Source organism: Ovis aries, chromosome 2, assembly GCF_016772045.2.
Source record: "Ovis aries strain OAR_USU_Benz2616 breed Rambouillet chromosome 2, ARS-UI_Ramb_v3.0, whole genome shotgun sequence".
NCBI classification, from domain to species: Eukaryota; Metazoa; Chordata; class Mammalia; order Artiodactyla; family Bovidae; genus Ovis; species Ovis aries.
In genome coordinates, this window is record NC_056055.1 from 154780012 (window position 1) to 154793757 (window position 13746).

Sequence of the window (13746 nt, forward strand, 5' to 3'; positions counted from 1 at the left end):
AGTCTGCTTTAGTATTCCCTTAAGATGCCCATGTAGAAGTCAAAATTTGAAAGAACTAATGAATAAGAAAGGCTCAGACAAATCCAAGTTGAGAGACTTCCTACTAAATACCTGGCCTTTATACTTCAAGTACATCAAGGTCAAGAACACAGAGTAAGGTTGAGGAACTATTCCATCTTGAGACTGAGAAGACAAGTAAACAAATACGGGCATAATCCTTAAACTGATGTTGAACCAGGAAAAAATAGCCAGGATGGAAATTACTAAACCACTGATAGCAAAGCAACTGAAGGTAGCCTATGAGCTAAGTAATAGTACTCTATCATTGTCTAATTTCTGGTTTTTCTTCTTAATTACATTGTGATTTTGTAAAAGAATTTTCTCATTCTTAAGAGGTACACACTAACTAGAGATAAGTAGGGGAAAATGGATGAATGGACAGATAGGGCAGAAAGAACTAGTGAAATGTTTCTGAGACTGTCTAGTGAAACAGAAATTTCACTGTGGCAGTAATTAGAATAATAATCAATTAATAAACAATAACCAGCTGTGTCAAAAGTAGAACCATATGCTATAAAAACAAATCAATAAAAACCATCTGCTGTTTAAGCGCTAACAATATATTATTACTTCAATAAATGAGGCGAATAAAACTGAAATTTAAAGATTTCTTGAACTAGAAGCTTTTACAGATTGGTTTAATCATGTATCAATATATATTTTTAAATATACTATTACATGATTTCAATTGTAAGTTAAAAATCTAGAGAATTTAAACCATAAAATTGTCCACAGAAATCAAATTCCAGATAAAGATTGATGAATTAAGTCTTTACTCATTGTCCGCCAAACCTTAAATTTTAAAGTGAAGCACTAATGTTAACAAAATAATAGTAATACAACAAGTAGCTTCAAGGTGATTATTATATCTTTCTCCTTTTAGAGAGAAGAGAAAGAAGTTTCTAGAGATTAAGTCTCTTGCCCACATTTCAAATATGTATTATGTAGCAGATCTATAATATTACAATGGCTTACCTCACCCTGCTCCTTGGACAAAGCTTTATGTCAAGGTGGGAGATTCTTTCCTTATGTAACGTCTACCTTGACATAAGGCTTGAATGCATCTATGTTATTGCCGGTGTTATTAAAACTTTCAGCGCTATAGTTTATACATAATAACTAGCACTTTAAGATGACTAGAAAGATATTGGCAGAAAAAAAATGGAAAGTGAAAATATTTCTGCTTTCTCACTATTTGTAGCAAGGATAAAATTCAAGAGAGACAGACAGACAGATTTAACTATGTAGATATTCCATTGTTAGTCTCAAGCATCCAGCAGATTGTGAACCAACCGGCAACGCTTAGGTCCCAAATAATATACTCTGATTTACTGTTATTTTTCTTTTGCCAACCTTGTTCTCCTCAGAGAGTAGCAAATTGTGAGTATTCGCAGCATTACCAACATTGCATCTTAAAGAAAAACATACAGCACACAGCTAGCTATAGCAAAGCAGAAAAGGAAGAAATTATCTTCTTTAAAAATTTTTGGTCAAGGTTCAGCTGGGGAAATCTACTGACCTACTTTGAAATTAAAATGCTGCTTTAGCACACACACACACACACACACACACACACACACACACACACACACATGTACACACAGGGAATTTTCCACTGAGGTTGCACTTAGTAGCATATCAAAGCTCTATCAGTGACACCCGAATCACCATCCCTAAGGCAAGAATATGCCTGCTGAGTTCAGGCTGCTCACTAATTGCCCTGAATTTATTTTAACCTTAAACCTTTTAAAAAATATGATTATAGGAAATCCAACTCCACAATTAAACTAGAACATCATAACCATTTCTAGGAGTCATCTCAGTTCCCTTTTTTGTCTTGCAGTAAGTACTTCTGAGTTAACATTACACATGCAATCATCACAACAATAAATCTTCATTTTCAAAGCAGTATCAACTGAATGTTACAAAGAAATAACAGACAAATCATTACTTTCATTTGCGAGCTGAGACATTTAGCCCAATCTATGAGAGGTATTATGCATGTAATATAAAGTTATTATGGAATAAAGAAATTTGATGGCATAGCTATGTTTTTACTCACCAGTTGTTTCCACAATGCCTTCTAGGATGACGACAATCTCGAACTGTTCACTTTGCATGCTTCGCTGAGATAGGTCATAAAAGGGGCTTTTGGCATCGATCACGTGGCAAATCGTGAGGGGGGAAACAAGAAAAAGTTGATCTGCCCCTGTACTAAAACCTACATCCAGTTCAAGTTGATCAAGGGGAAGGAACTCACCCTCAGGTGTCTGCCGAGACTAGACAAGCACACAGAAAAAGAGAAGAAATCACCACTTGTACTGAAATTTGCAAGGAAGCCCAACAGTAATTTACATTATTGCCAACATTCTGCACTATCAATCATCTGCAACAAAATCCAAACAAATCATTATGCAGCTATGTTCTAGCAAATGGGCCGAAATCCCACATAACTCATGTGGAACATACATGCATTATTTATAATATACGACTTACTATAATTACCACTCCCTAACTCATGAGCTTTGGAGAAACGCCTGGTCCAACAATGGCTGTTAGCACAAACTGTGGAACTAACTGTACATGTGCTATGGCTTGACATAAATCACTAAATGATAACACACTGCATGCCAGATGTTTCTTCCTCTCAAAGCATATAAGTAGGCAATTCTTACGGAGTTAGTTAAAGATAAAAGGTTGATCATAATTTAAAAACAGATTTACTGCATTATTACAAAGCAAGTATAATAATTTATTTTTCCAGGACCTTTGAAAAGTAATAAATAGATATAAACTAGAATAGGATAGTGAAGATGTTATCATATTAAATAATGTTATGTACACAACAGCTCACATAATAAAAAGAAAGGCAGATGCTGTTAACTAGTGGTTTTCGAACTACTACTAAATAGCTGCATTAAAGTTGTTCATTTCTCTACCTATTTAATGAATTATAAAAATAGTGAAAATTTATGCTCAAATGAATTTAAGTCAAAATGTAGTTTAAAATATCTGTATTAGACAAACCTGTAGCTTACTAAAATTTTTATAAGACAGTGGCATTCAATAAAATCACTGAAAAGGTTAATTCAACAAACTGCTTACATGTGAAAAAAAACTAAACACAGGATTATAAACAATTAGCAAACCACGAAAATAAACTTATTTCCCTTTTCTATTCATTTTCCATATCTGGTCTTTCCATATTCGTATTCCCTATCTAACTTACAAGGACCACAAAAGGCAAATATTTAGGTTTATATGCTGATGCTGATAAATTAAAAGCTGGGTTAAGCAGCTGCATACAGAAAAATCAGGGTGGAGGGAAGCTTGCTGCTGGTCAAATGGGGTTTCGAAGAATCCAATATATTTTAAGAGACTCTTTGCAAAGCTAATTTATTAAACAAAACAGACTCCATAACACTGGTCTGTCCAATGAATCAGTATATTGAAGACAGAGTCTTTCCTCTTAGAGTTCCAGAAAAGACAAAGGTTTTGTAAATGAGCCTGAAAACACTAAGAACTATGGTATATAGTAAGCTGCCCTCCATAGCAAAATAGAACCAAGACTTTAAAGTTGGTGACAAACTGTTATAGCAGAAATTGCAGATTCTTAAAAACAAAGCTAGTCAGTTAATGAAGCTACTTTGTAATTAGTGATACTCAGGAGTTTTGAGTAGGAAAAACATCCAATGAAAAGACGGATACTATTTTTCTTCTCTGCCCTAGGAGTAGTTGATTAAATTTTTAAAAAGAAGAAGAAAATGATTACTGACAAGGGAAAAAAAAAAACAACACACACACACACACACAGCAAAACCTGATGGTGCAAAAATAAAAACAGCAGCTCTAACAACCAATGTTGGAGAAAACTAATCATTTCTAAGCCAACAGAACTCACTTATCTTTCAGTATATATTCTCAAATTGGTAAAATACAGATGAGACCAGTATCTTTCCAAGTATACAGTTGTATAGTTATATTGATTATGCAGCAAAAGCTAAATACAAAGCAAAAATAAAAGCAAAAATCCTGGGTCATTGTTCTCCCACCTACTAAGAAACAGGTGCTATATAAACACAAGGTGGTATTCTGACATTTATAGTTAATATCAGAATTTGGGTCATTTTACCAACTATTCTAAGCTCTGCTTTTTCTGCATGAAATAAAAATATTCACAAATATAATTTTAAGCTCACTTTCCCATTCATTTTAAAATAATTTCCCCTAAAGAACATATATTTTTCTTACTTTTATATAATACACCAAGACTGAAATTCATCTCCCTCACTCATATATCTGTTATTTACACATGTGCCTCATTCTCAGAGTAAGCTATTAGCTTCGTATTCTCTGCTCATTCTACAACCCATGAAAAGAAGTGGCCTAGAAACAGACTGGCTATCAGGAAAACGCCAACCTAGAACAAGAAATATCTTATTTTTAGCAAAGCAGTTAATTCATATGGAGGTAATTTACACTTAAATATGCATGAATCTATTCCATTCAGACTCCACGTTATCTTCTGATTTTAAAAATGTGTTCCATGTACTCAAAATTATGCCTATATCCTCCTCCAAATGCTTTATATCCTAAGTCTTGGCCTAAACGAAGTTAACTGCATTCATTTTGTGATACTATAGGGAAAGTAATACTTCATTTCACTGAATAAAGTTTTTCACAATTACATCTTTCTTAGATAAGTGAAATTCTCTGCACATTCATTGAAAATTATTTCCCAGTGGGTAAACCTAAACCTTTTTTTAAATGACTCTGAGGTACTACATATATCCACAATTTTATCTTTCAAGTCTTCTTCCATTTTGTTTGGTTAAGAGATATTTTAGCTATCAATATGCTTACCTCACTAATTTCTGTTTGCTTCTCTGACTTTGTAGTAGACTGGGGGAAGCCTATTAATCACTGTGAATTAAAAGGAAAGCTGTTCTATTTAAAGGTTGGGATGGGATTGGCAGGTGCTTGTAGAACAGGAATTGTTTGAAGTCAGAGCTCCTGGCAAGAGCAAGGTTATCTTATCAATGCTCAGCCAAATACAATATTCCAGAAACTGATATATGCCTACCAAATATCTCTTTAGAAGCAGGCACATTCTATTCTAGGCTTACAAGGAATTCTAATCTAGGATTTTCTAATTCTGGTGCAATTCTAGAGATTTTCTGGAGCAAGGCGGGGGAGGGGGGGAAGCCTATGATACAGCTTGTATAACTGGAGTTTGAGAATTTTTCCTCAAGGGATTGTAATACATACATGAGAAATACAAAGAAAAAAGAGGTTAGGTAGGTGCCTTTATAAAGTTAAACTATGATCTGTACCTTGAGTATGTGATAAGTTAGTAGCAATAATATTTCATCTATTTCTAATAATCTTATTTATATAACAATTACTGTATTTCACTCAGAAATGATAATAGGCAGAAAAAATTTAGAGAAAAACCTATTTAACCCTAATTTATTATGTTATCTTAAGAATTATGATAAAAGAAGAATCTTTCATTAGTAGAGCAGTTTGTACCTAGTCTACATGGTCTTTTAGCTCTATAAACCTCCTAATTCCAAGGAGAACACAGAGTCATGATCATTTTTGTATAAAAATATGTAAACAGATACAGTCAAAATCAAAGAATTAATTCAAAACACCTGCTAAGGGTTAAGATTAATGTGGTAAATTATTAAAATTTCTGAGGTTGACTTTACTTGATGAAATAATCACTTAGAGTCTTGAAACTACTGGATCAATAAGTGGGGGAAAGGTAGAATGAAAAACAGCTCATGGAAAATTAGTTAATTCTTTAAAATTTAGAACATAATTTGAAAACACTAGGACTTCAGAATGACTTCCATATAACTTTTATTTTCATTTGTATAGACTAACTTTTCAAAAGGAAATAAAGATCTCTTTGAAATTTTAAAGCTTTTCTGGTTGGTTGCATATCGAAAATTCTGGGAATTAAGAGAAAAATCAAGGAAATCTAAGGCATAAAGTTTGTTTAAGTGTTTTTTTCAAATACATTATAAGTAGAATATCATAGATATTTGAAATTATTTTATACAGTTTAGATTTTGGCAATAAAGTTATTCTTTGTAATAAAATATTATTACTGAAATATATAATTTCTGTTATATATACTTCAGTCAGAAGTCACATGGATCTGTCTAGAACTTAAGGTTTGTGACTCATTTTATAGTCACAAGTACTCATTTCAAAGAAGCAGCTAATGTCAAATGACTTTGAACTCCCTTAGAGTCCAAAAAGGGCTGCAAGATAATCAATTACAAATTCTGACTATAGGTGAAAAAAGAATCAAAAATCACAGATGCTTGGAAGGGATTATCATGGTCATGTACTTTACAGACAAATACCTTTCTTATTATAGTGAAAGACTTGCTGAGTACATATCCAAAGACACACACACACATACATACACACACACACTGCTCTGGGATACAGTTACAACTGACCCTGGCATACCCAGATCCACATTTATTCATTCTCCTTCTGGGAAATTTGTGGTCAGTTGCCAACATTCATTCAACATGGACAAACTTTACCAACACAATCAATCTCTTTGCTCTTTCTCCCATCTCTCTAACCCATAACTGTGTTGTAATTATAACTATTGTGCCCTTTCCTAGCTCAGAGGCGAGCCAAGGGGAATCTGGGGAAAAAAGAAAGAAAACATTTAATCACTAACATCTGACATGTGAGATGCACCTTTATCATATTCTAAGACTTGTTCTACCCTCTACCACCTTTCACATGTCTCCACTGGAAAAGGCAATGAGGGCCAGTGGTTCAGAAAGGAAAAGAGAACAAAGTAGGTGAAGATGGAGAGGGTGGCTCTTCTTGCCTACCATCTCTCCACTATTCTATCTGAAATTTCACTTCTCTTTAAATGGAATATGTGTGTGTCTATGTATATGTTGAATATATGCTGAAGTTAGAAAATTATACGCAATGACGTCAGGGTACCATGTGGAATCTAAAATTAGGAAATGAGCCAAAAGCAGGTACAAAGATAAAGAACAACAATGTCTTGTGACTCAAAGCTGTTCTGGCAATGCTTTTGGGATCAAACCAAAATTAGAGTCAGGCAGAGGAAAGTATGGACCTAGAATTTCATCTGGATAAACTACAATTGTACATTTTTTACTCCTTAAGTTTGAAATCCCATCAATACTCAGGTGGAAAAAATATGACCAACATCAAACCTAAAACCAAGATTTTTTTAATGCTAAGCCAATTATCCCATAAAAATACGTTCATTTTTTTTTTAAAGAAAGTAACTTATAGAATGGAATGTAATTTATCTTATAATAAATTTTTGTGAGGCTTTTATTCCATTCAAATGAAAGAACAGCTTTATAATTCTTTGGGGACTTTTTATGAAATTCATAATAATAACTGTAGATGAGATTTGTAACCCTACTTGCACATTGTCCTCCTACTCACCAAACACCCTCAAATCTATCAAGTGTTTTTCCCTGCTTCACTTCATTTGTTCTTACCTACTGCTGTGTATTTGTGGGTCTCTATGTCCTTATTTTTGTTCATGCTGTATTCCCCTAAGCACAAGCCACCCTGTACTTTACAGGAACCATATCAAAAATAAAAAACAAACAAAACAACATATTACTACTATTTAAAAGAAGAAGAATAATTATAGTCTTTAAAAGGAACCCAAATTCTATACCTATTACAGAATTATTGTACTTGTGTCAGAGAAAGCAAAGCTAGGCTAAATAAGAACTTTACTTTTTTAGTAAGATATAATAAACCCACCTAAAAAAACTCACTGACATTAAGATCTAGCCCAAGAGTTCTGGGGTACTCAGTCTTAGACTTCTTGAATCTTTTTACTAGCCACATGTATAATGTTCAGGAGAAGAGTATTTTTTAATAGGTATTCATTTGTGAATTATTTTATTTAAAAGAGATGACTAATAATCTCAAGATTAAAACTAAAGTGCAACCTGGCCAAGATCAACTGGGGAAAAGAGTCAGTCATATAAAATAGGGTCATATAGAGTCAAAAATCATAATTACATTTAAGTGCAAGGTATAGAATGAAGACAAACTAATAAATATATGAAAAAAATCACGAATTATATGGTCCAGGAATCACTGTGGTTAAAAGATTAAGACATATGAAGAGAATGAAGAGCTTATTAGTTTTGCAGATTCAATTTTGTTTTTTATAGCATCTGCACTGGATCACAATCATATGAGGAAACCAGATAACATCCAATTTTGAGTATCCATATAAATGGAGAACAGAAAACATGACTATAAAAATAATGTAAGTGATATATTAAAAGATAATTGGGAGCCGTTACTTTTCACTAAGTGAGAGTTTAAGGGTTACATAGCTGACATCCTAGGAAAGAAAGAAGATGACTATTTTCCATGAATAAAAATATGAAAAAATAAAATTATATTTCCATGAGAAAAAAATATCCTTACCACTTGATTTTAAATTATGTATCTAACAATAGTTGATTTTATGTTTACTTTATGTAAACAAGGTTTGACTGAGTATCTATATACATACACACACATATACACATGTATACATGTAAGTATAACGGCTTCTGCACAGTAAGTGTGCAAGCTCTTACATGAGGCATCAAAAAGTTTAAATCTTTCCCTATTAAGATGGACGTCGGGGGCAGTCAACCTTTAGTATTAGATTTGCGGGAAGGAGTGAGATTTCCAAATCCTTTTAATCCAACACTAAATTACAAGGTCCAATGTATCAACCATTAGTCTCAACTCCCTAACTCAGGCATTTTTATTAAAATTTTAAAGTGGATGTTATGTTAACTTAACACAACTGTGCCATTCATTAGTTCCCATATTTTAGATTTTTGTACAAAGACAGCTAAAATAAACTGAAAATTCAAACAAAACATCACTATGGGGATGAAAAGAGGAAAAGAGAAAGACCACTCATCTTAAAAGAGCTTCCTATAGCTGTATTTATAATAATATTATAAATTTTAAAGAATAATTTCCAATTATATTCTAAAATTTTTATTTAATCTACTTTCATTTTTTCCTAAGTAGAAAAGGACTGATCACTCCAAGCATAAAGTTGGAAGATCTATATTTAAATATCAAAATAAATTTCAGGATTTGCAAGCTCAGAAAATACAGATAGAGTTGAAATAAAATTTGCTTTCATGTAAGTTAACAACAGTTAATAATTAAGCAGAAAAACTATAAAAAACTTCCATCAAGAAAGAGAACCCCCAAAAGTGCATGAAAAACCTCATAGTGGCGAGGACTAGAAAGCCACGTGAATGTTCTTACTGTCTTTGCAAGAATAGAAAGCGCTTTACAATCATCAAATAGAATTCTTACATTAATATTTACAATAGGCTTTATTCAGCGAACAAGAAAACAGCAATAGAAAAAAATAAAAATGAAATTAAATTAGGTAATAGGAAGAACTCATACAGACTATAATAACTATTGTTAAATATTAAGCTTTTGTTGCCTTAAAAATCTATGTATTTCTTTGTATTAAAGATATATAAATTTTACATTTAAAATGTCAAACATGGGTTAAGAGAAGAAACTGAAATGTATATAATATTTAATAAGAATGCATAAGACTAACATCAAAATATTATTGCTTTAAGCTTTTGATATAGCTTCACTTTAAAAATATATTTGGCTGCTTTGGGTCACTTCATCTCAGTCCCTAAGAGAAAATAAGAGTCATTTACTAAAGGCAAATCTTCCCTCTAATTTCGCTGAATGTTATCATTTTCCCAATAAAACATGGCTTCTTTTTAATGAAGTCTAAGGAAATGACAAGAATTCTGAGAATTCATTTTAGTCACCATGGCTACTGGACAAATCAAATTCAGGCAAACTACAGTAAGTGACTGGATGAAGAGTTGCCACTCATCAACGCTCTCCCTTCACAAAAAAATCAGGACAGAATTTCATCATAATTTTGTTTAGAGATAAACTGACGCAACATGCCAATCAATTTTACTTTTAACCCTGACATCTTCCCAACATATCAAAAGTAAAGAATTTTAATAGTATATATATTGTTTTAATTAGATGTTTTTAATCACCTTGTGTTAATATAGCACCTTGCTCCAAATCTGCCAACACTAGAAATCTATTTTTTTTAATAAAGACACTTCTTACAGTACGTGCGCTACATGGTCTCATGCAGAAAAATCACTATCAGCATCCTGAACCACTAGAGACTGGGGGCTTCTGATTCACTATAACTTTGTAAAAAGCAAAAACAATAACCAAAACATGCTATGTATATTAATTATATTTATTTGACTTCTGATCAATCTAAAAACATCTAAATATGCTTCCTTAGAAAGATATTTGTTTTAATAAATGTATTTATGTGTTTGAAAAACTAGAGAATAGTAATAACTGATCTTTAAGGTCTAATTTTTAATTTCTAGTAGAGCAATCAATATGGTAAACTATTCTTCAGTAAGAATCTCAAAGTGACACACAAACATGGTTTCCACGATAGAGACTTTTGCAATATATTTACAAAATGTTCTCAGTACACCTAACCTAAAAGAGGTTATGTATCTCGTTCTATACATAGAAACAGGCACATACAACAAACATGTCTACAGCATGTTTAGCCTGATCCAAATAACTCAGTTAAAACAGTGGTCCATAGCAGGATACACTAAGTTAAAATGTTTTTAAAATTACATGCAGCTCATTGGAGTTTTATAAAGAATATGATCTACTCAAATTACTTATTTACAATTATCTTAATTAACATATACATTGGAACTAGGTTAAAAAGTTTCCAGAAAGCTACACACAATTTGTGTATTTAGTGTCTGTAGCATAGGAAATATGCATATGATGTGAAGTGACAGGACAACTGAGCTACTTTAATTCTAACACCATACTGAGCAAGATAGTCAAAACTAATTAGGGCAAGACCTTATAAATGAATAATAAAAAAGACACAAGAGCCAAACTTTTTAAAAGCACTTTTTTACTACTTTAACTGCCATGTAAACTGAAGCTGTATAAAACCATATAGACCTGGGAAGTAGAATTGAGATCTCAAAGGTAAAATGTCAACCTAAATACTTTAGATTTTCATTTTATTAGTGCTAAATTGTGAATGGGGCAATAGCTTTCTATGCAATCTCAGAGAAATTGTTGAGATTGTATCGGGGTCATCTTTCTTGGTTTATGAACACCTGAAAACTAAGGAGAATCCCTCAAAAAGATGAACTCTAAATAACACAGAGAGAACTGGGCTTGTATCCCTCACTCTAATTGGGTTAGTGAGCAGAGTGGGCTTCTCTCCTTGTTTGTAGTGGTGCCCTCTAACGACTAGATGGACCTTGCTTTAAAAATCACTCCAGAAGCGATTTCTTTTAGCATTTATAGGGCTGTTGGTAGGAAGCAATCTTCTTTAATAGATACTAGGAAGTTTCAGGTGAAATTTGTAATTGACAAAGGCTTCATAGAAACAAGCAATTAAGAATAAAATTAATTTAACTGCATGGAAAGGCACTCCGCTTTCACAGAATACTTCTCTAGGATAATACTTAGTAAAAATAAAAATTGATAACAACCAGGTGTTATTTTTTCCACTTTATAAACTGCTTCTCCCATCTGTGTACTTGTTAAAAAGATAACCACAGAGTTATTGGGTCTGAAGCAATAATCCACTTGCTGATATTATTAGGGAGGGGATGAAGGGAGAGAGATAACTACAAATAAATAAATAAAGTCTTAGGTGAAAATTGAGGCAAGTTCAGCACCTTTTGTCTTCAGACTAAAAGCCTGTTCAGTTTTACTACTTGAAGTTTACTGAAGTGGTGTATTGACAACAAATTCAAATCTCTCTAAAGAGGAAAAGAGCCAGGGTAGGAAGGACAACAGGGCCTTCCTCTACCTCAGAGGTCCAGGAGCCAACACCACTCCGTAAGTGTCCAGAAAGCGATACAAGTACGTCCGATGAATATAAATAAGAATAAAACAAACAACTGCAAGAGAATGGGTGGGAAAAGAACAGAACTGTCGACTGTACTCTGTTTGCCCCATCCTCCACCCCGAAGAAACAAGTTTGCCTGTAGCGTAAGACAGACTAGGAGCCTGAGGATAGCTCTCACGTGGGTTAATTCCCCCGAGCGTGAGGAATGGCGGCCGCCAGGTGGGGAGGGGGCGGATAGCACTTACTTTGAGCAGCTTACAGCGGATCTGCGCGGAGACCATGTGGCTGTTGCGCAGGTTGCCCACTCGGAACATGAGCGTGAGTTTCCCGTCCCTCATAGAGATCACCGCGTGCTCGCTAAACATCAGGGTCTCCGCGCGCTTCTTGGGCTGGGACATCTTGATGAACATGCAGCCGATGAGGAAGGCGTCCACGATGGAGCCGAGAATGGACTGGAATAGGAAGAGGATGATGCCCTCGGGGCACTTGTCGGTGATGTAGCGGTAGCCATAGCCGATGGTGGCCTCGGTCTCGATGAAGAAGAGGAAGGCCGAAGGGAAGTTATAGACATTGGCCACGCAGGGCGTGTAGTTGCCGACGTGGGCTTTGTTCAGGTCGCCCCGAGTGTAGGCGATCACCCACCACATGGACGCCATGAAGAGCCAGGCCACTGTATAGGTGAGGATGAAGATGAAGAGGTTCCAGCGCCACTTGAGGTCCACCAGGGTGGTGAAAAGGTCCGAGAGGTAGCGGCTCGTCTCACTGCCCAGGTTGCCGTGTTGGACATTGCACCGGCCGTTCTTGTCCACGAACCGCTGTCGCTTCTTCTTGGGCACAAGCTGCTGCTGCGGGCCCTGGCCCGGCCCCTGGGGCTGCAAGCCCGAGCCGCTGGACGAGGTGGTCACTACCTGGTAATCGTCCCCAAATTTCCTTCGGAGTGCAGACATAATACGGAGGGGCGAGCCAGATTCAAACGCGAAGCGAAGGCGCAGGAGCCGAGCGCTGCAAACCAGCACCAATAAGGAGGTGGGGGCGGGAGAGAAAGGGGGGACCAAAGCCGGCGCGCCTGGGGTGGGGGGCGCACCCGGCGGTAGCTGCGGTCTCTGCCCCCCGCAGACGTCTCTCCTCCCCTGGGACGGAGGCTTTCTCTCCACGCTGAGTCTTAAAACCGAAAAAAGTGTTCTCCCACACTCAAGGCAGGAGGGCTGCGAGGACCACGAACCCAAGCGCGAATTCGCCTCCAAGCTTTTCCAGGCTTCTCCTCTCTGCCCCCACCACCGGCATCCCAGGGCCACCTCTCGCTTTCTCACAGCCCCCCTGACTATCCTGCCGCACTCCCAAACTGACTGCTTTAAAATTAACGAGTTGACCAGCGTGTTCCTCCCCACCGGCCAACTCGCCGGGTTGCCCAAGCAGCACTACCTGCTCCGACCAGACCCTCCCCCCCCACCCCGCCGCTCCCAGCTTGCCCGCCACCCCCCCACCCCCCGGGACGGCTGCCGGCTCCCTCCGGCACTCCCGCCTCCTATCTTTTGGCCCAAATCCCGCCTAAAGGCATCTCTGCCCGGGCACGGGTGCAGCAGTCCCTACCCACGTCCTCCCGGCTCAGAGTCCCCTCTCCGGACTCTAGAGACGCGTCCGCCTGCCGTCCGCGGGCCGCGGAGTTTCCGCGGGCGCCACCAGGGCCCCCCCGCCGCCCCCGCGCCCGG

General features: G+C 36.4%; 1 protein-coding gene across 4 annotated transcripts in view; it reads right to left on the bottom strand.

Annotated features, from left to right (window-relative positions):
- The window catches only part of KCNJ3 (potassium inwardly rectifying channel subfamily J member 3), a 183995-nt gene extending 170531 nt beyond the window's left edge, over positions 1-13464 (bottom strand). For 2 of the 4 annotated variants that reach the window (XM_004004689.6, XM_042243848.2), the window contains exons 1-2: positions 12283-13464; positions 2123-2339 (exon numbers count right to left, since the gene is read on the bottom strand). In XM_004004689.6, coding sequence (XP_004004738.2) covers positions 2123-2339; positions 12283-12984 — 919 coding nt within the window. In that variant the 5' untranslated portion in view covers positions 12985-13464. The remainder of the gene's footprint in view (positions 1-2122; positions 2340-12282) is intronic. The other 2 variants (XM_060411148.1, XM_027964942.3) reach the window with 2 other exon arrangements.
- Between the last annotated feature and the right edge of the window lie 282 nt (positions 13465-13746).